Source organism: Streptopelia decaocto (genome assembly GCF_964273445.1).
Source record: "Streptopelia decaocto genome assembly, chromosome: 4".
NCBI classification, from domain to species: Eukaryota; Metazoa; Chordata; class Aves; order Columbiformes; family Columbidae; genus Streptopelia; species Streptopelia decaocto.
The window spans coordinates 26,926,862-26,949,557 of NC_138658.1; the positions used below are offsets into that span (position 1 = coordinate 26,926,862).

Here is a 22,696-nt window from a genome sequence, read left to right on the forward strand (position 1 = left end):
GAAAAGAAATATTAACAAACTCTTTGCACATGAGCCTTTTAGTGTTGTCCTTTGGATCAACTAGCCAGTGGCTGTAGTTGCTAGGTCATTCCTCTATACTGCCTTCCAACCTCATACTGACACTCTTTGACATTTGCTTTCTGTTCAAATGCCTTTTATTCTAATATCAACAGTGGCTCAATATTGCCAGTCAAGCATGTTCATAATCAAACTATAGGTCTCAAAATTAACTCTTTAAATTATATGAGTGAATTTGCAGTTGCTCTTATCTGGCTCCTGCACTTTTAAGCGAACTTAGGTTTCTGACTTTTCTGCATGAATATGAAAGCTGGAAACAGAGTGGGATTCATCTTACTAAGCTTCAGGTATCTACAACACAGGCACATGAGCTATTCTCACTGCAAAGAGACTTGAGGCTTTCTTGAAAGTCAGTGCAGATCTAGTCAATATAGCCATGGAGTTAAGGACACGTCATGTAACCAAAAGTAGGCGCTTGATTTAGAAAGAGATGAATCCTGCCCTGTGTCTCTTACAGCAATGGGGTGGGATGCGGAGTCTTCCTGTCCGTAGCTGGTCATATTACCTGATTTATATGTTACATCTTCCTCCTGTTTCTTGCGGATTTTCCATACCAGGGTTGCCTAAGGTGGTCAGATTCCTCACTCCCTGGGAAGCGAAGGTGAAAGCTGTGCCAACTAGGTGTTGAACCAAATTTCTTATAGTTCCTATTGGCAGAGTGGAGAGCCCAGTGCTGAGCCAAGACCTAGGACTCCACTCCTGGTGAAAGAACAGGAAATCTGAAAATACTGAGAGTCTGACATGAACATGAGTCTCACAGTCTCCAAAGTTCTGCTGCACAGTGAGGCACTGTAGCCTCATTGCTGTCAGCCCTGTAAGACTTTAGGGATTCCCAGCTTCCTGTCAGGGAGTCTGGATGCTTTGGCATCCCAGAACTCTGATGTTCTTGGCTCATTTGACTGTGTGCCCCAAAGCTAGAAATCCTACAAGCGCAGGGCCCGCCTCCCTACAAGTTTGTTAAAGCCAACATGGTTCTATAGGAAACATAAATTTGGATTTCATGAAAGTTTATCAGAACTGTGATGTTTCCAGTTAAATATTTTATGTGAAAACTGGACAACAAATAGGTAGATCACGTCTACTTTATGTCATAATGGTTTCTTGCTCAGAAATATCACCAGAACACCTTTGCTCCTACTGAAGACAACAGTAAAACTCCTAACAGGAGCCTGAGCTAGGGCAGCACTGATTCCATGTGAAATTACCCTTATGAATGCATTCATTGTTCCTGGGGATGGTGTTTTGTGATCCACAACCAAAGCAGTTCAAGAAACAGTTAACATTTAAAATGCTCAAACCTTACAAATGACATATATCTTTTAATCTGCTAACCCTGACCTATGTCCAATAAAAATTCAAAACAAATTAACAAACTACAACCCTACGACCCTAGGACTAGTACTCACCTATGACCTACACAGACAAATGCCCATTTCTCAGACAAGGAACGACAGAGTCCAGCTACTGTGTGTGACCTTGGTGTCTCTTCTCAGACACCAAGACTGGCCATTTGCAAAAGATTTAGCCTTTAGAGTGGTTATTATTCACCTCTTCAGAGTTTTAGGAATGTGCAGATTAGATTGTATTAGGCACAGTGACACTCTCAGACATGTAAACCCACACCCACTCCAAGTCTCCCAAGTTGCAAATGAAAATCTGAGTGTTGAGCAATCTTAAATCTAAAAACATGAAAGGATTGAAATAGTCAGCCAAAAGTTGATTAATGTAATTCCTGGAGATCTTACACTGGAATATGTACAAAGCTCGATTTGTTTTGAAAAGACCAAGCCTCATGTTCCTTGGGTACTTTCTTACTGTCAGAAAATCCATACGAAAAGGAACACGGTATGAGTAAAATTAGATGGCCATGAGGAAGTGAAGTTTCAGTTGAAATTCTACATATGGAAAGTGCAGGCTACATCATTAGCAGCAGTATAAGTTCAGAATGTTTGACACTATTCCCACTAACACAGAATAACATTTCTGGTCCTGCAGGCCCCATTTTATCTTACACTGACTATCCCCTGAAAGTTAGTGAATCTAGATGAATGCAATGTGAATTATACCTGCAAAACCAAAGTTTTGGTTAGTGCTTGATTTCATGCAATAGTGAAATGTGAATTAGAAGACATCTTGTAAATGGACCTTCCATTACAAATGTGTCTGTTGAAAACAAGTATAAAATCAAGACAACTAAACGATAGCACTTAGTCACCGGGTCTGCCTCTAAAATTAAGGTATTATCTCAATAGAAATGCAAGAATGGCTTTTCCTTTTTTAAGATATACAGACCCAGACCCTAAAAAAGATTTGTAGTTGTCATGGTTTAGGAGCAACAAATGTGGATGCCCTTCACTAGTCACCTTCACTGTTTTATGGATAAGATGTATTTTTATTAGTCCTCATGGCAGTTATTCATCAAACTTTGCACTGAATTTTCTGTTCTTTGGAAAAAACACATAGTTATTTTACCATGTGGTAACAAACAAAAACTCCATGGACATGGACTTAGGTCATTTTACTTTGCCACTCACAAGAAGAATAATTAATGATAAAGCTGGTCATAGAATTCAAAACAGATGAATGCAACATTAGAATTAAAAACTACTGTGTTGAGAAGGTAAAATTTAGACTATGCCTCCCAAGGAATTTCTGGGTAATGTTTTTTGTCTGTTGGTGGTGAATTTTTATTTGTTTTGTTCTGTCTTTTTTCATTAAAAAAAGGAAAAATAATACTATTTTATATGTTTCCTGGTTATCATATAGGAAAACTGTCTACTTCTACTTCTGAAAGGAAAATCAAGTACCCCCCTTCCTTCTTTTAATATATAACTTCACCTTAAACTTGGTAAGGACAGATTTAAACGAGACAATTCAGAGACTCCTGTTTGCTGAGCACTGATCTTGCCTGAGTAGCTATGTGAGAACTCAATAAGGTTGTCACGTCCTTGTTGTAGGATTTTGAAATATATTAAGCATTGGTCAAATTCTGGTCATGCCAAAGTTGGCGCTAAAACTTGTCTGACTCCACAGGAAATCAGATTAGATAAAACTGTGTGCTTTTGAAAAGTGCAATGCTTATTTATCCCAGTTGTGATCAGAGAAGTGGATAGCTAAGAAAAAAAATATGAGAAACTGTTGAATAATGAAGCAATAATCAAACTTCCCTTGAGTAAAGTAACAGCTAAGATCACAGATTAATTCATATTAGGTCAAAATTAAAATCTTTATCCTGTCCTGAGGTCTGTGCAGGCAAGCCTTTATACCAGTGAATCTTCAAAGATAAGAATGACAAGTATGCTTATCTGTGAGCACAACATACAGTCCCATTGAAGCCAATGCTTTATGCAAGGTTAAACTCCAGGAGACACTGTTTAGCATCAATGTTGCAGAAACAGTTTATTTTATACAAGTGGATACAATTAAAACTGGGATGATGCTCTTCATGCAAAAGGCTTTTTATTAGGCCTTGGTTTTAGAAGCTAGGGGTTTAATTTACAAAAGCGCCAAGAGGTATCATATCTCGGATCTTTCCATATAGACTTTAGACACTCTCTGCAATATTTTAAGCAAATTATTCCACACCAAATTACACAAATATTTTTAGTTTGGTTAGTGGAAGAGTAGGAAATGTCCATGTCACGCAGCAAAGTATTAGTGTGGGTTTGGTTTAATTATCTTCTGCATGTGAGGCCAAGCAACACACTCAAAATTGCAGCTGAAGACTAGTGCAGATGGAACAGCAGTAATAGATGAAAAGGCTGTTGCAATGAGCTGTGGGAAAAGTACAGGCTCAGAGGAGCTCTGGCAGAAATGCAGAAGGCACAAATATGGACAGAAAAAGCAGGTTTGTCTCAGGTTATATTGCTATTATTCTAAAACTGATGTTAAGGTCTAATCCTTTCCTAAAAGAGAGTTCCGGCAGAGAAAGCTACTATGTGTGCTGGAGTAAATAGGTTATTAGCATTTGCTAAGAGCTAGTATTGACTGACATGGAGCAAGCCTTTTGAAAGTCATCAGGTGGAAAAAGTATGCCACCTACTGTTAATAAAACTCACACAGAGAAGCCGTGTACCTCAATGTTGAGAAAAATGTAATGTTCTTGTGGGCAAAGAAAGGGCTATTATTTCAGGTAATCAGCAACATAATTGTTACAGACTATTCCCATTTAAGGATAAACTATCCCAGAATAAGAAGCTTGGGAGCTGTTTCTCCGTACTTTGTTGCACTGGTGAAAGATGCTAAAATATAAGAATGCCTCAGCAATACCTAAAAAAGTCAGTATATGAATTCTTTTTGCTAATTTGACAGGTACTGCGGCAGTCAGGTCATGCCATTACACCAGGATAAGAGTTTGCCTATGTTAATTGTACTTCTTTTCCTGCTTCTATTTAGGTTGCTTTAAGAAAAAAACACATGACAGGTGTCTAGAAGTGATCAGACTGATACCGCTCAAATACCCTAGAAGCTAACTACTATAGCCAGTGGTCAAAGGTAGAGGCATAGGAAGAAAAACAGAGATAAAAAGCATTTGCAATGTATAGGTCTCATTCTTGGCTCTGTCATTAACGTTCTGTGTGACTGTTTCTACTTTGGGTCTGCTTCCTCTCTTTTGTAAGAACTATCTGTCTATCGCACACATGTTTGTGGTCAGAACTGCCTATCAGAAAGAAACTGGATTGGGGATTGGACTAGATTGGACTAGAACTTTCGAGGTCCCTCCCAATCCCTAGCATTCTGTAATTTTGTGATTCTGTGATCTGTATGGTACCAATAGAGAAATCCTGATGCACATGAGAATGGCAGTGTTCTCAGGAGGCAAAGCATTTCTATGTTTTCTTAACTTAAGAACTTTGCAGAAGTGTTTGCTATTTTAAATAGTAATATTCAGCAAGCATCAGATGGTGATATTAGGGGCATGACATGTAAATGAAATATAAAAAGATGGTGCATCTGTGCAATTTCCCTTTTCTTATTGGGCCCGAAGGGCCTTCAGCATTCTGCCTTGTGGCCATGGAGGGAGGTCTACCACCACCTAGCAGTAGCCTGATGGAGTAAGGCTCCTTTAAGAAATGTCCATTCTTCAGTAGAAAATACCACTTCAGTATGTCACGATTTTACCCATTTTTGTTTCTTAGGAACACACTTCAACAAAATGTAAATATTGTTACTCTGTCTGAACTACACTCTAGCTAGAAACCACTGACTTCACCTATATTGTTATACACAGGTTTGCAGAGCTGACCATTCACAAACCACATGGCTCTTACCTGTCCTTTTTTGTGAATATGCATGACACACACAACATACACAGATACATACACAGCTAATGTCCCTGCCATCACCACATCTGTTAAAAAAGTGGCCAGTATGGGATTAATGGATGTCTTAAATGAGAGAAGTAGAACAATATATACTGAAAATATCATTCATATCCATGGATCTCTTGCATTCATTCTGGTAGCAAAAACATTTAACTTCTTGTTTGGCACTGGGGAATACACAAAGCACAAGGTATTTGCCAAACAACAAGCAGAAACCACAGTATAGGGAAGCATCTGGTTTTTTTTTTCCTCAGCTGTAGTTGTAGTTTCTTTTACAGCTAAGCTGCCTGAAAGTGAACTTAATTAAAAGCACTGTAGGGAATGATCATGTGTTGGCTAGAGAAGGAAAATTAACTCGATTTGAACTACAAAAATAGCCTATTTAGTTATGAAGGTCTTACAGGAAAAGTTTACTGGGATCCACTCACCCAGATCAGCATGCACCCCTAGTTTTGGTGAGTCAGTCAACTGCTCTACACCATTACTAAAAACAAACAAACAAACAAACAAACAAAAAGCTTCATAGTTCCATTGTTTCCAAAACCCCTAAATTTCTTCTCCTTCCAGCTGACATTGAATTCAACACAAATTTCTGCACAATTGGCCAGTCTAAAACTATTTTTCATATGATTTATTATTTGAAGAACATTGTCTGCTTGCTTTGAATCACTAATTGTACTCTAATAGTTTTATGAGTGCCTGGATTGAAACTCAAAACTCTTATCTAGAGAAAAATTAAATTCTCAGATCTGCAACTGAAGTTAATACAAGGTGGGTTTTAGACATACATACAGTGTTCCAAAATTAACAAAACAAAATCTGGTCAGAAGTGTTTTACATTGGAGGGAAAAAAAAAAAAAAGAAAAAAAAAAAGAACGGAATAGCTTTATCTGAGTTCTGCCATGTCGTGGATTTCATGTGTAAAATGGAGACAGAGTCATCCCTTTATTTACATGAGCTATGTGTGGACCAGAAGTCCAAGTTAAGATAAGATTGAGCACTGAGTGCAAATTACTTGTTGAAACACTAAGATACTACACTGATAAAGTTAAAAACCAAACCAAACCAATCACAAAACCCCCCAGAAAATAATTAATAACATGCAGTAAATAATGCCAAGAATCATAAACTGGAGACAGAGGAAAAAAACCCAAAATGCTGAACAGATATTTTTTGATAAGGCACAGACTATTCCTTACACTGTGTGAAACAGCATTCTGTAGCAAAGCAAAAGACCACAACTAAGACTTCAAATGCAATTTATTCTACCATTTCCGGACCACCGATTGTAAACTTCATCTTAATGTAATGTGGTATGCCTCCTTCTTATGTCTCTGAAGTGTATGTATGTTTAAAATACTTCAAAGATGCTCAACATCCAAAATTCTGTGGCTGAGTTACATTTTTTAATGCAGAGAGAAATCTTCTCTTGTGGAAGTCCTCCTGTGGTTTGGTACATAAGCATGTAAAGCTCATGTATGTATTCCTACTTCTTACTTATCTTCTCTCTCTGGAGGTTGCTATTTACATGTTTATTTTTGGTGTCTACGAAGTAGTCATCCAGAATGCCCTGCCTCTTCTCCCCTTCTTAAACATAAAACTTCAGTTTTCTGTCAGTCTAAAACTGCATTTTCCCTGATCCAAATATTCAAAGCAAGCTTTTCAAAACCTTGTCATATGCAGCTCAGAGAAAAGTCCTTCTCAAGGTGCAGCATGAAAATAAGAGGTACCATTCTCAGATGAGGAAATGAGAGACATCAATGCAAGACAGTACTAGTATGGCAAGCAAAAACTTTTACTTCAGGAAGATTACTCTGTATGCTGTTTATTATGCTTAGAAATTCAAGCACAGCCATGTTCTTATGCAAATTAGAGATGATCCCAGGGAGAGATGTAGAGATACACCAAGGTAGTAAGATTTGTGTTGAGGGGACTAAACCATACCTTTCATAGGGTCAGATTCTAATTTGGGGTACAAGATCTGCAGTGTAAGCTCCTGTTACAAGAGGGTGAAGAAGTCAAGGATTCAGCTATGAAATTATTATTTAAATCTGAATTGGATTTCTCAGTGTCTTTCTTCCATCCAGAATGTGAGATTTTTTTTTTTTTGAAGAGCTTCAATTTTGGCTCAGACTGCTTGATCAAGCTGAGAGTTCCCTGAATGCATAGATGTCACAATAATTTCATTGGCAAAGTTGTTTGTAACTAAGTGTCATATTGAATACTTCTAAACTTAAATGCTTTATTGGAGACATAATATAAAACAGTTATCACAACCACAGTAGTAATTTTTTTTTTATAAAGTACTCATTCTGAATTCCACAGAATCACAGAATGTTAGGGATTAGAAGGGACCTCGAAAGATCATCTAGTCCAATCCCCCTGCCGGAGCAGGAACACTAGATGAGGTTACACAGGAAGGCATCCAGGCAGGTTTTGAATGTCTCCAGAGTAGGAGACTCCACAACGCCCCTGAGCAGCCTGTTCCAGTGTTCTGTCACCCTCACTGAGAAGAAGTTTCTTCTCAAATTTAAGTGGAACCTCTTGTATTCCCATTTAAAGCTATTACCCCTTGTCCTGTCATTGGTTGTCACCGAGAAGAGCCTGGCTCCATCCTCGTGACACTCACCCTTTACATATTTATAAACATTAATGAGGTTGCCCCTCAGTCTCCTCTTCTCCAAGCTAAAGAGACCCAGCTCCCTCAGCCCCTTCCTCATAAGGGTTGTTCCCCTGCGCTGGACTCTCTCATGCAGTTCCCTGTCCTTCTTGAACTGAGGGGCCCAGAACTGGTCACAATATTCCAGGTGTGGTCTCACCAGGGCGGAGTAGAGGGGAAGGAGAACCTCTCTGGACCTACTAACCACCCCCCTTCTAATACACCCCAGGATGCCATTGGCCTTCCTGGCCACAAGGGCACAGTGCTGGCTCATGGTCATCCTGCTGTCCACCAGGACCCCCAGGTCCCTTTCCCCTCCGCTGCTCTCTAATAGGTCATTCCCCAACTTATACTGGAACCTAACACCACAGTTGATTCGTGCATCATCATGTACCTTTTTCACATTATGGATAAAAACTGTATCCTAAAAAGATAAATTTCCCTAAATCAGCTCCTTGTAAGGACCTGATCTGTTGCAGTCAAACCTATTCTGGACCAGCTAAGCACTGGGTGCAATCTACTGACCACACTTTGACAATACTTCTACTGAATGCAGCCGAGGAAGAATGAGGCCTCTGGGAGGCTGAAACGGACTTTTTTCTCTGTCATTGCTAGAGGCTGCGCTGCAGCATGCATAGTTTGGAAGAGGGTCTTCCCTAGCTTGTCAACTGCCAAATTAAGTTGCAACACATGTAATGTAAAACCATTGCATAGATTAGCATGAGTATCTCATGCTAAAAAAGTACTATATTTGCAATAGTTACCTGCTAAAAGTGGATGCATATTTTTGGAATCCAAAAATAAAATAAAAAGCAGAAGCTAATAGTACACAAATCTGTCTGCAATGCATTGAATTGGCAAATTCACTGACTAACACATGCAGATGTTGACAAGAAATGAGCAGAGCATCAGAAATAATTCAATGACAGATCAAAATTCAGAGAAGAGTAGCCATTAAGTAAGCAATTTCTTATGAATCATCTCTAATGTAATCTGTTCAACAAAACTCAGGTGTATCTGCTTGGGAATGGCAGTGCACATAGGCAGCTATATAATGTACCTTATTTAGAATATTTTAGTGCACAAAACCAGAAACCACATCTAATATCCAAGTGACAGTCTTAGAAAATTGCCATGATGAAGTGTATAACAAAGAGAACAACTCTCACTGGAGTGTTGATTAATGATAAAGGGAAAACTCATCGATTAATAAGGATATGCAAATTATTCGGTGCTCTGATTGCAAAGTATTTGTGCAATACTTCAAGAAGTACTCTTACTGGAAAATGTTTTCATTGTTCTTACACAGGTCTTTTTAAATTAAAGAAAGATATTTAAAATATAGAATGTGAAAAGCTCCTTAAGATACTAGGCAACATGCAATCCAGAAATTATGAACAGCTCTTCTGGCTAGTAATAGTCACTAGCTAACAAAGAGGTGTGCAAGTTTTGGAATTAGGGTACTTGAAAGTTATATGTAAGCGCTTTGCAGAATGCAAGTAGGCTCAAGCGGATGTCTTAAATTTCACTGAAGTTAAATGCATTTAAGAGCCTTGCTGAACATGGAGAGACCATAAAGACGCGTGGAGAGAAGCTTGTAAATTTGTGTTCGAACTGACAACTGGAATACAATGTTAAGTACTGAAAACTAATGTCTGGTGTACAATTGAAAATTAGATGTTTTAGGCTGAGCCTATGCATCTAAATTAATGAATGAAAATATATGATCCAGATATACCTTTCAACACACTCATGAACTCACCAGAGTTCTATAGGTAAATGTGAGGGGGACTACGGCGGGCCCGTAGATCCCCTGACTGAGGGTATGGAGACAAAAGCAAAATTAACCAATGATATCTTGTTATCGCAGCCTGTAACCAATAGCAAAAAGACACATGTGCTGATAAAGAGTATATAAGAAAATGTCTGCTGTAATAAAGTTAGACTGCTGTTTGCACATAAGAACTTTGTCTGTGTCATTTGTCCATCTCAACCACAACATAAATGTTCATTTTAACTTACTCTGCAGCCTTCAATTACCGTCTAGTGGTATGTCCTCCTTTAGAAGTATACATGAACTCATGTTCATGAATGAGAAAATAAGAGAATGACAGGTGACAAAATGAAAATTCACCTTCTCAGCATTTTTCCTCCCATGAACATGAAATGCCTATTGAAAAAGACACTACTTCAGGAACACAAACCTATTCAAGGTAGCACCTAATTTTGTAATTAGCCTTCATTAAAGTCAATGGCATTGTAAACAAAACAGTTAATATGTACTGTTGAAAGAAAAAAAAAAACAGGATATATATATATTTAAGAATAAAATGCTTTAGTGACTTTTCACTTCCAGAATGCTGGGAAAAAAATAAGAATTTGTCATTCATGGCTTTCAATTCTGACTAGTTTTAGATGAAGACAGATTGCCAGCTTCTAGCTCCATCTACTGTGTCTAACTGAAGTAACAGAAAGCTTTCTTCGTTTTAAAAAACTATCCTCAAATAGGAGGAGAGATCAGGAATCAGCAATATATAGTTGTTGAAAGCAAAAGAACTGAAGCAAAGACAAAATGGCAAATAACATGAGCCAATAAGCAGAATAGCACAGAATAGACAAGGTTGAGAAGGTTCTGTTTTGAAAAATGGAGGCTTCACAAGACCCTGGAGAGGGTTAAATAATTTTAGACGATTTAGGGGTTTTAGACAATTTTTCCAGTTATCATTTAAACTCTGCAAAATATATTTTTCTTCCACTTCACATACCTTTCGAGATATCAAACAATTTTTTCACATTGCCTTTACTGAAACCAAGGTCTTACAAACTTTTACAGAGATTCTCACCCCTTCTTGTCCAGAGATAAACTAGCCTGGTAGTATACATATTTTCTAGGGACACTTCATATGAAGATAGAAAAACAACAGTTTGAACCTTGTTGTTCTACATACCAGCAGAAGGCTGATTGTATTAAGATCATCTGAGTTGCACAAAGATAAGCAATATAAAGGACTAATTTGAGAACTAGTCAATTCTTTACTTAAAAAGTGATTACTATGGAAATTATCACTATGGACTGGCAGGACTCAAGCAAAACATAAAATAGAAGACATGTTTAACCTCCTAGCTGATTCTAGTGTAGTCCACAGTTGATGCTAACTTAAACATAGAATTACAAACAAAAATCACCACCAACAAAACACTACTTCAACAAGTAAAGTTTGATATTCAAGTACAGGTTGTTGTGGCTTTAGAGGTCTTATTCACAGTTCTGGATTACAGATCCATAATATCTAAAACACATAAAAACCTCTCTTGGTTTTATTTTATTTTTATCTTCTACAGCACTAGAGTCTCATCCAGATGCTATTTGCCCCAATTTGCCATGGTATTTTTAAATTTTATACTCACATAGGTAAGTTGAAAACATGTGAAGCAAATTAGGAACCTGAAACTGACTTTCAAAAATCATTTATCCATGTAAAAATGTAAGTGTCAGGAGTACTAATAAGTTTATGACTCCATGTACTTAAGCCATTTCTTAAATAAGATACAGATTCCCAAAGTACTAAACATATTACAAAATAAGTGTATTTTTTAAAATGCATGCCTCCAGTCAAACACTCCAGCTAGAACAGCAAGAAGAAAAAAACTGCACCTCAAAGCTGGGAGTGCTTTCCCTCAAAAACACACCAGAAGCAGCAGTTAGTCCCACTAAACGATCTGAATCAACTACAGGCATAGACATGGTCACATTCAGCCTCAAACCAGAACTGTTCCATGCCATTACAACTCTCCAGCATTCACAATGGCCTCCCAGCAAATGCTCTGGTACCAAACACCACTCTGGACTCCAATGTCTTGTGGATGAATGAGTGTGACCAGCAACACTTTTTGAGATCTACTTGATAATTTCTAGTGATGATACCATGAAGCAACAAGGAGAAAGTTAGTCCTTGTTAGCAAAGAGCACTTTCATATTTATTCAGCGAATTAATCTCTAAAAGGTTTTGTATTTCAAACTGGCACTGATGCGGATAAGTGTACCAAATGACACAACAAAGGTAGGCAGAAGTCACTCCCAAATGGGCTTCATACTGGGTCTTTTTGAGTGTTAGCGTTCATGTAAATGCGTTACCTTCTGCACATATCAAGGTGCTGTCCCTTGAAGAACAGGACTACTGAAACTCTAAGCAGTTCTTCCAGGCTAGCATGGCTCATTACATTCTGAATCGTCTGGATTTTCTTTACTTTCTTTATTCACAAGGCCACACCAATTGAGATGTTCACAGAAAACTTGCTGTAATGGAGAAATACAGATATTAAATAAGCTTTAATTTAAAGTAAATGCCATGGCTGCATAAAAACTATTTTTAATAATTCTTTTCCATGTGTAATTTGCAGTTGTTAAAACTGAGTGTTTTAAACAAATTGTAAAATATGTATCACAGAAAACAGTACTCTGAATGAAGAGACATTTGTGTTCATTTCCTTCTTTCTCCCTCTGACTTGATCAGCAATAAGAGCATAATTGCTAAACAATTTTATTACTTCTGTTGAAAATCATCAATGATGGTCTAATTTTAGTTTATCTTGTCTCCCATTTCAGAATGGTCTTCCATTTTTTTTGAGACAATGCTTATGTATCAAAGAGGTTCAGTGAGCCTGTCCTTTTGGTTGCAGGAATACAATAATTTGGGGTTCACAATTCCCAGAATGTTATGAATAAAAACATCACAGCACATAAGAGAATCTGCAACTACCACAAAATCAAAGATATTAAATGAATTCGCTGATACTACAACTAGTGAGAATGGCATAATTTGGTTTATGGATTAATGTCATAGTTCATTTGGATAACCACTGCCTCTGGAGGTGTATACCTTCTGTGTTCCTCCTACATTCCTCCCACTGTGACAAATATCAAAACTAGATGTATTCGGTCATGAGATGAAGAAACAAAAACGGGAGTGTGGTTTTAGGTTGACAGCATTCACCCCTTTTATGAGGCAGTAGCTCTTTACCACTTACAGGAGCTCAACTGAAACAGTTGTATTCACAAAAAGAGAAAAATCAGTACTGAAACTGGCTAAAGCGAGACAACGGGAGAAGGTAGCTTTGTGGCAGCTGTAGCAGTCCTGACTTAGGGTTAAAAATTCAAAACATTTTCACAAAAACAAATACAGAGAGAAAATACATTCATTACCTGCAAAAAAGAAAACTATTTCAGTGATTCAGGTTACTAAAACTTGAACCAATAATAACTTTTCTTCAGTTCCTGTATTTTGTTTGCAAACAAAATTCAATATCCCTGCTTCCTGATTCTGACGATGATACTGCGTCCAGTAGTTATAAATGAAACTGAAAGCAGAGCCATACAGATACTTAAACCACAGCATAGGTTTAAATATGTGAGTTGTCCTGTAGAACTTCTCAAAGAATCTAGCACACACAGGGCAGTTCCTGAAAGTGTTCACTGAAGTCAAACCTCAGGTTTTCCCACTATTCATACTGAGTGTTTGATGGAGTGATCAGTTACCTCTACTCAAGTAGAAGTTCTGACTGATCAAAGGGATAACAAAGGACTATTATTTTTCTCAAGATTTCCTGCAGGTTTGTGCTAGCAACAAAACCAAATGTGCGAAGTTAATCAACTTCACAGTTTCACAAAAGGAAACATATTTGTTCGGTATTACTTTCCTGATTAGAGCCTGCATGGACATTCCCTTACGATTTAATCCATTACCTAAAAACCCCATGAACAGGAAACACAGCTTTAGGTCATGCACCCACATGGAAACTAGGATACAAAAAAAAATCATCTTAATTATTTACTCTTTCCTTATAGGCCTGTCTTGCTGATTATCATGATATCAACAAGAATGTTTTATTTTGGGTTTCTAAAATACAAAGTGCTGTTACACAACCCAGGGAAGTTTAATGCCTTCCAAAAACATACTTTTTTTCAAACCATCACAAGATTCATAGCTGACTTTCGTTAGCAGCTTTTGCCCATGACAAAAGTAAAGCTTACATGCTTGATGAACATAACACTAAGCTTCTCTAAAAAACACAAGTGCTTTTATTAGTGTTGCACTCACAGAGGGCAGGGAGAGCAGGAATAAACTGCATATTATAAAAATGGAGGAAAATTACTTGATCTATGCTGCAAGATTAGAAGGAGCAACTCTCTGATCAGAACAGAGGTGACCATCATAAAAGTAACTGAACAAATTGTCTCAGATAGGCCACTTAACCTGTGCCAACTAAAGTGGTGGTTTGTAACTACTCCAACTGATTCAGGGCTTGAGAATACAAGAGAGTGATAAAATTATACAGTTGCTTTCATTAGCAAGAAACTGGACTGCATGACTCAAAAGACCTTTTCCAAGCCTACCAACTTAAATGGATACTTGAAGTAATTTGTGCTTGTATCTCACTGTAAATGAGTAAAAATCAATGCATTTGACACAGAGGCCAAACCCATTATTCCCACTGATCTGTTGTCACATTTTGGTTTTGTGATTTTCGTGCAGTCATACCAGGAAGTAGTAGGTAGGTGGCTGAAACATTCAATGTATTCCTCCTGGATCACATCAAACTGTGATCTGCATAGGTATTTATGAATGTTTTGTTCAGTTTAGACCTCATTCCTGAAGATCAGAAGAACTACAGTTATAGCTGTATGACTTAGAAATAATGTAACTTAATAGTGGTGCTGTTACCACTAATGCAGTCTTTTATTAAGAACATACAGAGACATGCAACAGAAGTAGGTTTGGTGGAATGTAAGGAACATGGAGATTTGGAGGGAAACTGTGCAGACTTGCTTTCATAATGAGCAGCAGTTCTTTGAGAAGTTTTTTTAAAAGCATTGTTTCATTTCCAAGGTGCTGTAGACACGACAGGTGCTTTCTGGCTTTACCCAAATAAGACAAAAGACAACACTTAACAAAATCAAGTAATAACAAGCTCTTTGCATCTCTGGAAAATATGTGTAGCAGAAAGAGGCACCATTGGCTTGAAACACGGATTCTAAGACAGCCATAGTATACCACTGCATTAGAGTCATTACCAATCTTTACAATCATGTTTCTGTGATTAAAAATCTTTTATTTGTTGATTGATCAGGCCTAAAAGGGGAAGAGAGAAAAAAAAGCCCATTCCTTTAATGAGCAAGCATTAACTGCCTATATTTACCTTCCACAAGACTTTTGCAGGACCTGACCTGCACCAATGGAGGGGATAGTGTTTTTCCAGACAGTTGAGTATTAATGTCAGCGATGAAAGTGTGGGATGGGGGGCCTGAGCGAAGAAACAGGATATAGTGACACAATTAAAGGATGTAATTCAAGTGTATGGTCGAAGTGACACAAGCATCTTTAAGTTTCCTACTTTTTTAGTGATAATCTACCAGCTTTCTTTTAAAGCAGGGCTCAGGAGCTTGCCTTTGAATACAGTGTCCAGCAAGTCCACACTGCACAAAAGAACATAACTTTTAATTGGCATCGTGGTTTCACGATGGTGTGGAACTGAGGCCTCAGTAGTTGCGCTGGCCATTTCCTGAGGAGGTTTACTGCCTGTTGCACCCACTCCCGCGCGCAGACTGTGGGGCTGGACAACGCCAAGTCTTACCGCTCTGCCAGAATTTAGTCTGATCATGTGACTCAATAGCCCGCACACATGAGGGGCCTGGTCGCCGCCTCTCTCGGACTGAAGCTGCCCCGCCAAACCAGCTTCTCTCTTCGCCGGGGTCAACTGCGGAGTGCCAGCGCCCACCAGGGAAGCGGGGCGCGGCAACACCCCCGCCCTTTCCCCTTGCTCTTTCCCTCGGCAGCAGCGGCAGCCCCGCGGGAAGGGCAGATCGCCACCCACCCGCTGATTGCCGCCCCGCCAACTGCCGCCGCGTCCCGCGTCCACGTGTCCTTACAGTCGTGCCCCTGACAGAACTGCCGCAACGCGCGCACGCGCGGGGGGCGGATGGGGAGAGAGCGAGGCGCGAGACTGCCCGCGCCGGGGGCGGGGCGAAGGCGGTGGCGAGAAAAGAAACGGCCGCAAGGTGCTGCTGCGGCGGGTGATGACGTCATTGGCACTTCCGGCGCGGTGACTGAGGCACGCACGGAAGGGGTCGCTGCCAGGAGGGAGCCGCGCCGGAGCGGGCGCGAGTCGGGGAAGGCGGGGTGGGAGACCGAGAGAGCGCTGGGCTGAAGCCGCGCGGGGAGGGGCGGGCGCGAGGCAGAGGCGCCCGCGAGGCAGAGGCGCCCGTTGCAGCACGAGAGGCGCCCGTCGCTGTTAAAGGCGGCGGCGACGACGACGACAAGTATCGCGAGAGGTGGCGCGGCGCCGGCGCTAGAGGTGACCGAGACAGCGGCGGCGGCCCCGAGTGCCTCATCCTGTTTCCCGACCGGACCGCCGGCTCTGAGCGAGGCGGATCGGCGGTCATGGAGAAGGCGGCCGGCGCGGCAGCGGTAGCGGCGGAGGGAGGTGGTGACGGCGGGGACGCTGGGAGCGCCACGGCGGGGCCCGGTCCCCCTGAGGGGCTAAACGGTGGCGCAGGCATCTCGCCGCCGTCGTGCCCGCCTGGGGCGGCGGCGCCTCGGGGCCTAGTGAGGGTGTACGACCTGCTGCTGAGAAAGAAGGTGCCGACGAAGGCGAAGCGGAGTGGGCGGGCGGGCCGGCCGGCCAGCAGCAGCGAGAGCGGCGGCGGCGGCAGCGAGAGCAGCAACAACGGCAGCGAGGAGGAGGAGGAGGAGGAAGACGAGGAGGAAGAAGAAGAAGAGGAGGTCTCTGAGGTACCGCGGGGACGGGCGCCCCCGGGAATGGGGAGAACGGGTCTCCCGGCGGCCGTGGGAAGGCTGCGGAGAGGGGGCTGCGCCGCCTGGCCGCTGGGTGGGAGTGTGAGGGCGGAGGGGAGGTCCTGGGGGTTGCCCTACTGATCCGGTTTCATAATTCCTCCCTGCTCTCGCCTTCTCCGCCCCCGCGGGGATCTGCCGCAGAGGCAGGAAGGGGGCAGCACCGCGCCGCCCCGGGGCGGCCTCGTGGCGGGGCGGGACCAGCAAGCAGGCACTCGGGCACGGTGGGGTGCCGCTGCCCAGCCGGGCCTGGTGGGAGGCTATGGCCCGCCCCCCGTCTCGGCAAAGGCGGCGGGAGCCGTTGCTAGTGCCCGCCTGCACCACCTCACCTTGTGTCCTGCGGGGAGGAGAGGAGGCGGGGGGTGTCCATTTGGTGGGCCGTGGAAAGGATTCGGGGTTGCCCCGGGGCTTGGAGGCTCCCTAGGAGCCTCTGCAGGCAATGGCCTTGTCTCTGTTTTTAGTCATGTGTAGTTTTTGCTGGGCTGTGCTGAAGGGTGCCCCTCAAAGTTGTGTTTTGTACCTATAGGTGCCATATTTTATTTGGGAGCAAAACTGGGAGGAGGAGGGGCTTGACCATGGGGAATGAGCCTGGAACACCGGGACTGAGGCTCTGGAGATAGGCCTGAGCTCTGGGTGTGTTGCTAGAAAGCTGTTTGCTCTCTGAATCGTGGGAATAGATCATCTTGAATAAAAGCAGGTGAATTTGCAGCTGAAGCCAACACTGCCTTAGAGTCCTGGGCATTTTGCTGTCACCCAACGCATCCTCTGAACCTGATGGCACTGTTTCATTGCAATGTTGAAGGAACCATTGTTCACTTGCTCTCTCTGTTAGGTTTTTCAGGTAGGGATTGCTGGAAAAGGCCTATAGAGACTTGAAGCCCTTTTCTTATTTGCATATATAGTCACACAGTTGCTTTGCTGAGATAGTTTTAATTCTGTAACCTTCTAAGCTGAATATTTACTTCTACTTTTTTTGAATAGTGTCTTTAAAAAAGTCTACTTCAAGCTTGTAAGCTTTTCTTTTAATTTCATTTCCAAGTAGTTCAGCTTTTAAGTGGTATATCTACTTCTGTGTTAGAAATTAAAAAGAGCAGGAAGAAAGAGAAGGAAGAGTCTGATGGGTTTAGGAAAGGGCTGGGCTATGGTGGTGACAGGTTTTTCCATGGTTAAGAAGCACTCTGCGTTTTATTTCTGCTGCAGTTGGTGCAAGAAGTGTTTTATCTAACTTTGGTGAGAAAGATTGCACAAAGTGAGCACGTCTCAATTAACAAGTAGTTATGCCTGGTGTTTTGTTTCTGTAATATTTATTTTTAGGGAAGAGAATACCATTATTTAGGTAAAATTTAGGGGCCAGTATTATTCAATATATTCATTAATGATTTAGACAAGGGAATAGAGTGTACTATCAGCAAGTTTGCTGATGACACTAAGCTGGGAGGAGTGGCTGACACGCCAGAAGGCTGTGCTGCCATCCAGCGAGACCTGGACAAGCTGGAGAGTTGGGCGGGGAATAACCTAATGAAATTTAACAAGGGAAAGTGTAGAGTCCTGCTTCTGGGCAGGAACAACCCCAGGTTCTAGTATAGGTTGGGAAATTACATATTAGAGAGCAGTGTAGGGGAAAGGAACCTGGGGGTCCTGGTGGACAACAGGATGACCATGAGCCAGCACTATGCCCTTGTGGCCAGGAAGGCCAATGGCATCCTGGGGTGTATTACAAGGGGAGTGGTTAGTAGATCGAGAGAGGTCCTCCTTCCCCTCTACTCCGCCCTGGTGAGACCACATCTGGAATATTGTGTCCAGTTCTGGGCCCCTCAGTTCAAGAAGGACAGGGAACTGCTGGAGAGGGTCCAGCGTAGGGCAACAAAGATGATGAAGGGAATGGAGCACCTCCCTTATGAAGAAAGGCTGAGGGATCTGGGTCTCTTTAGTTTGGAGAAGAGGAGACTGAGGGGTGACCTTATTAATGTTTATAAATATATAAAGGGTGAGTGCCATGAGGATGGAGCCAGGCTCTTCTCGGTGGCAAACAATGATAGGACAAGGGGTAATGGGATCAAGCTGGAACACAATAGGTTCCACTTAAATTTGAGAAGAAACTTCTTCTCCGTGAGGGTGACAGAGCACTGGAACAGGCTGCTCAGGGGCGTTGTGGAGTCTCCTTCTCTGGAGACATTCAAAACCCGCCTGGACATGTTCCTGTGCGACCTCACCTAGGCGTTCCTGCTCCAGCAGGGGGATTGGACTAGATGATCTTTTGAGGTCCCTTCCAATCCCAAACATACTGTGATACTGTGAAAAGTATTTGAAGTGTGGGACTTGTAAGATGGGCAGCCATGGTCACGTATGTCTTGGACTGTGCCATATAGCAGTCGTGCAGATACTTGAAGAGCTCTGTTACTCTTGAATAGAGTCTGTTGAGTTTTGCTGTGGCAGTGTGTTGTGAAGGGATGAAGGCCCTCTAATGATTTAGCAGATGCATTAGTTGACAGTTAAGCATTGAGGTGAGTTGTATGTGAGAGCAACCTTCAACAGAATTTGTGTAAAGTGCAACTTTTAGGCAAAATCTTGTGCAGATTTATTTTCTTGTCCATATCCACTCTTCCAAATGGTGCCTTATACTGGTAGCTTTCGAATGGTATTGCGTATGGCATGATGAGAAACACAGAGACAGCTGAGGAATATGTGTAATTGTAGGCAATGTGAGCCTTGGCCTGTGTGCTGTGCCATATGTAGCTATAGGTACCTATTTAATATGCTTTAAGAAATGCAGAATGAAAAAAAGTTGATCATTAAAATGTCATGAGGCGGCAGAAGAACACTGAACTTGTGTTTGATGGAATGATATGTGGTTTAGATACTGATAGTTGGGAAGGCAGTTTTGGCATCTGGAAGCTTCCCTGCCGTTTTTATCTTACTCATAGCAAGTGAATGCTTTCCTAGTTTGGATGGTCTGCAATTACATATTAAGCAGGGTTAACTAGTTGATAAAGAAGTTACTGTTAATTGAGTTAATTAAGTTCAGGATATGTGAAATGTATGCTATCTGCTTCATTTAATAATAATTCTTTTTCTTGATCATTCAGGTTGCTCATAAAAACTGTTCTAGTCTTCCACTGACTTCAGGATGAAATGATGCAGCTTAGTGGAATAGGCACAGCTGAAATCACAGTTTTCAGGAATGTGAACATGAGGATGGCCTGATGAATGGTGTGGAGGAGCTAACTTCAAAGTAGTTCCCAGTGGCTCCTGGGAAGGAAATGTGTTCTGAGTGTTCTCAGTGAAAGGGAGTTTTCCTTGTCTGAAAGCAACCTGATGTTTATTTTTGGCTTTTAAAAGCTTAAGAAAAAAATAGTTTGTGCTTCTGCTGTGGAATTTTTGTTTGGATTTTTTTTTTTGTTCCAACTTGACATATGCATAGCCTGTGTAGCTTTCAGCAGTTGGATTGTGGTCTTCTGACCACTAGCAAGCTGGAAGGCACACAAAATTAAAAACACACAAAATTTTTTTTGTTTTTCTGTAAATTGAAACTGTTGTGGAAACACAGCATAAGATGGTGTTCCCTCTGTCATGGTAACTAAGCCCCAACAGAGCTGCTTGCTGATTCCCCCCCATTGCAATGAGGGAGAGAATCAGAAGGGTAAAAGTGAAAAAAATTGTGGATTGAGATAAAAACAGTTTAATAGGTAAAGCAAAAGCTGTGCATGCAAACAAAGCAAGGAATTAATTCTCTACTTCACATGGGCAGGCAGGTGTTCAGCCATCTACAGGAAAGCAGGGCTCCGCAGTGAGTAACAGTCACTTGGTAAGACAAATGCCATAACTTTGAATATCCTGTCCTTCCTCCTTCTTCCCCCAGCTTTTATTGCTGACCATCACGTCATCTTGTGTGGAATATCCCTTTGATCAGTTGAGGTCAGCCGTACTGGTCATGTCCCCTTCCAGCTTCTCGTGCACCTCCCGCCTTCTCACTGCTGGGGTGGTGAGAGAAGCAGAAAAGGTCTTGACTGTGTAAGCATTGCTCAGCATTAATAAAAACATCTCTGTATTATCCAGAGTGTTTTTCCCCAAATCCAAAACATGGCCCCATAGTAGCTACTCTGAAGAAAATTACCTCTATGCCAGCCACAATCAGCACACCTCCCAACCGCTCAGTTCATTATCTCTGTAAACTTAAGACAGTTTGTCTTAGGCTACTTTTTGCCCTTTACGTGCTTAACACATAAAGAGTTCTTTAGTGTCTCAAGTGAAGTACTTCTAGATTTGACTACTAATGAGACAGCTTTTAAAACTCAAGAGTATAGCAGCAACAAGTCAAAGGAGTTAAAAACCTGGAAAGACTGTATATCACAAAAAACCCCTAAGTGTGAAGACATTGTTTGGCTCAGTTGTTGCTGAGCTGATAGAATGGAATAAAAAGTTGTAATCAGATATTTTCATCTTGATCAGTTTCTAAACTCTGCTAGGTCTCAGTGTGGAAGCATAAGCACTGAAATTAATTTCAGCTAAACTGAAATTTCATACCAACAACTTAATGAGCTCCTGCTACAATGTTCCTGACAACCTTCAAGGTTGCTTTTTGAAATTGCAGCAAATTACTGTTCGCCAAAAAACAATGTTCTAGGTAGCACAGTCCAGTATTGTCTGTAAATAGCAAATTGTCTTTTCATTAACTGCCCAATAATAAAAAGGATGGCAACTCTTTTCAGCACACAGGAAGAAGGATCTTAAGGTAAGAGAAAAATTACTGTAGAAGATCTATACCAGTTTGCATGCTTCCTGGCAGAATTCTGGCCTTAGTTTATCAATGATTGTGTACAACAAGCAAAATTGTTTTGTTTTCCTAGAGGTAGTCTCATAAACTGTTTGAAGAGCTGTATTGTTAAATAGGACTGCACTGCCACTTTGATCAGGTGATATCTCACAGAGTCTGTGCATTCAGGCAGTGACATCTTAGATGCTTAAGACTGAGATGAAGGGGCACCTCTGTTCTTAATCAGAATTTCTGAAGAGTGTTGTTGAAGATGACTGTATTCTTGGGCCTGTCTTTTCATTGCGTCCCTCATGGGAAGATGCTTTTACTTCTTAGTGAGGCTTTGTACAGTCTACCTTCCACCCCCAATTTATCATAGCTGATTATTACTACAAAAATACGTGAAACAAATACAAAGGAAACTGTGCCTTTGGTCAAGTCGAAGGTTGAGACTTCCAAGCTTCTTAGAAGAATGATTTTCAGGAGACAAATCAAAAAACCCACACAAATCCCACCCAAAAAAACTGGGACTGGGAGGAGCATGTTAGATGAATGAAAGTTGACATATAATATGGAGCTTGAGAACATTATTCTTGTTTGAGAACTTTATTATTTGCTCTCTGTTGTGTGTGGTTTTTTTGTTTGTGTTTTGTTGTTGGTGGTGTTTTTTGTCGTTTTGTGGTGGCTTTTGTGAAAACATGGTTTAGCAGTTCCTCTGAACAAGCTCCAATAAAAAACATGCATATTGCAGGCTTCTTGATAGTGTTCTTGTATGTACAGATTTTGTTCAACACTTGTATTCAATAAAGATCAGGTGCAAAAAAGAGCAAGCCCTAGTAGCAAGTTGATACTTACAAATCTGATGTCTAGGGTGCATTAGGACTTCTCTTATTAAACATGGAAAGGTGTCATTGTATAATAATAATCTGTTTACAAGCTTATTTCAGGTATTTGAATTTACAGAATGTTTGCTGCTGGCAGTGAAGTTTGTAATTGCCTTTCCTAATATATCCCTTTTAATAGTTTGTAGGTT

The 22,696-nt window shown here is 41.2% G+C and overlaps 2 protein-coding genes across 8 annotated transcripts in view; one reads left to right on the plus strand and one right to left on the minus strand.

The window, feature by feature from the left end:
* ALB (albumin) overlaps window positions 1-15,983 on the minus strand; it is a gene marked incomplete at its 5' end in the record, with an annotated part of 37,625 nt that extends 21,642 nt beyond the window's left edge. The window contains 2 exons of one of the 2 annotated variants that reach the window (XM_082052125.1): window positions 12,197-12,358; window positions 15,694-15,983. Of the gene's footprint in view, window positions 1-12,196; window positions 12,359-13,804; window positions 13,850-15,693 lie in introns of those variants that run through there. The other variant, XM_082052126.1, reaches the window with a different exon arrangement.
* Window positions 15,984-16,172: 189 nt separating this feature from the next.
* Window positions 16,173-22,696, plus strand: part of ANKRD17 (ankyrin repeat domain 17) — a 99,324-nt gene continuing 92,800 nt past the window's right edge. For 2 of the 6 annotated variants that reach the window (XM_082052122.1, XM_082052123.1), the window contains exon 1: window positions 16,181-16,850. In XM_082052122.1, coding sequence (XP_081908248.1) covers window positions 16,500-16,850 — 351 coding nt within the window. In that variant the 5' untranslated portion in view covers window positions 16,181-16,499. Of the gene's footprint in view, window positions 16,851-22,696 lie in introns of all 6 variants that reach the window. The other 4 variants (XM_082052119.1, XM_082052118.1, XM_082052117.1 and 1 more) reach the window with 4 other exon arrangements.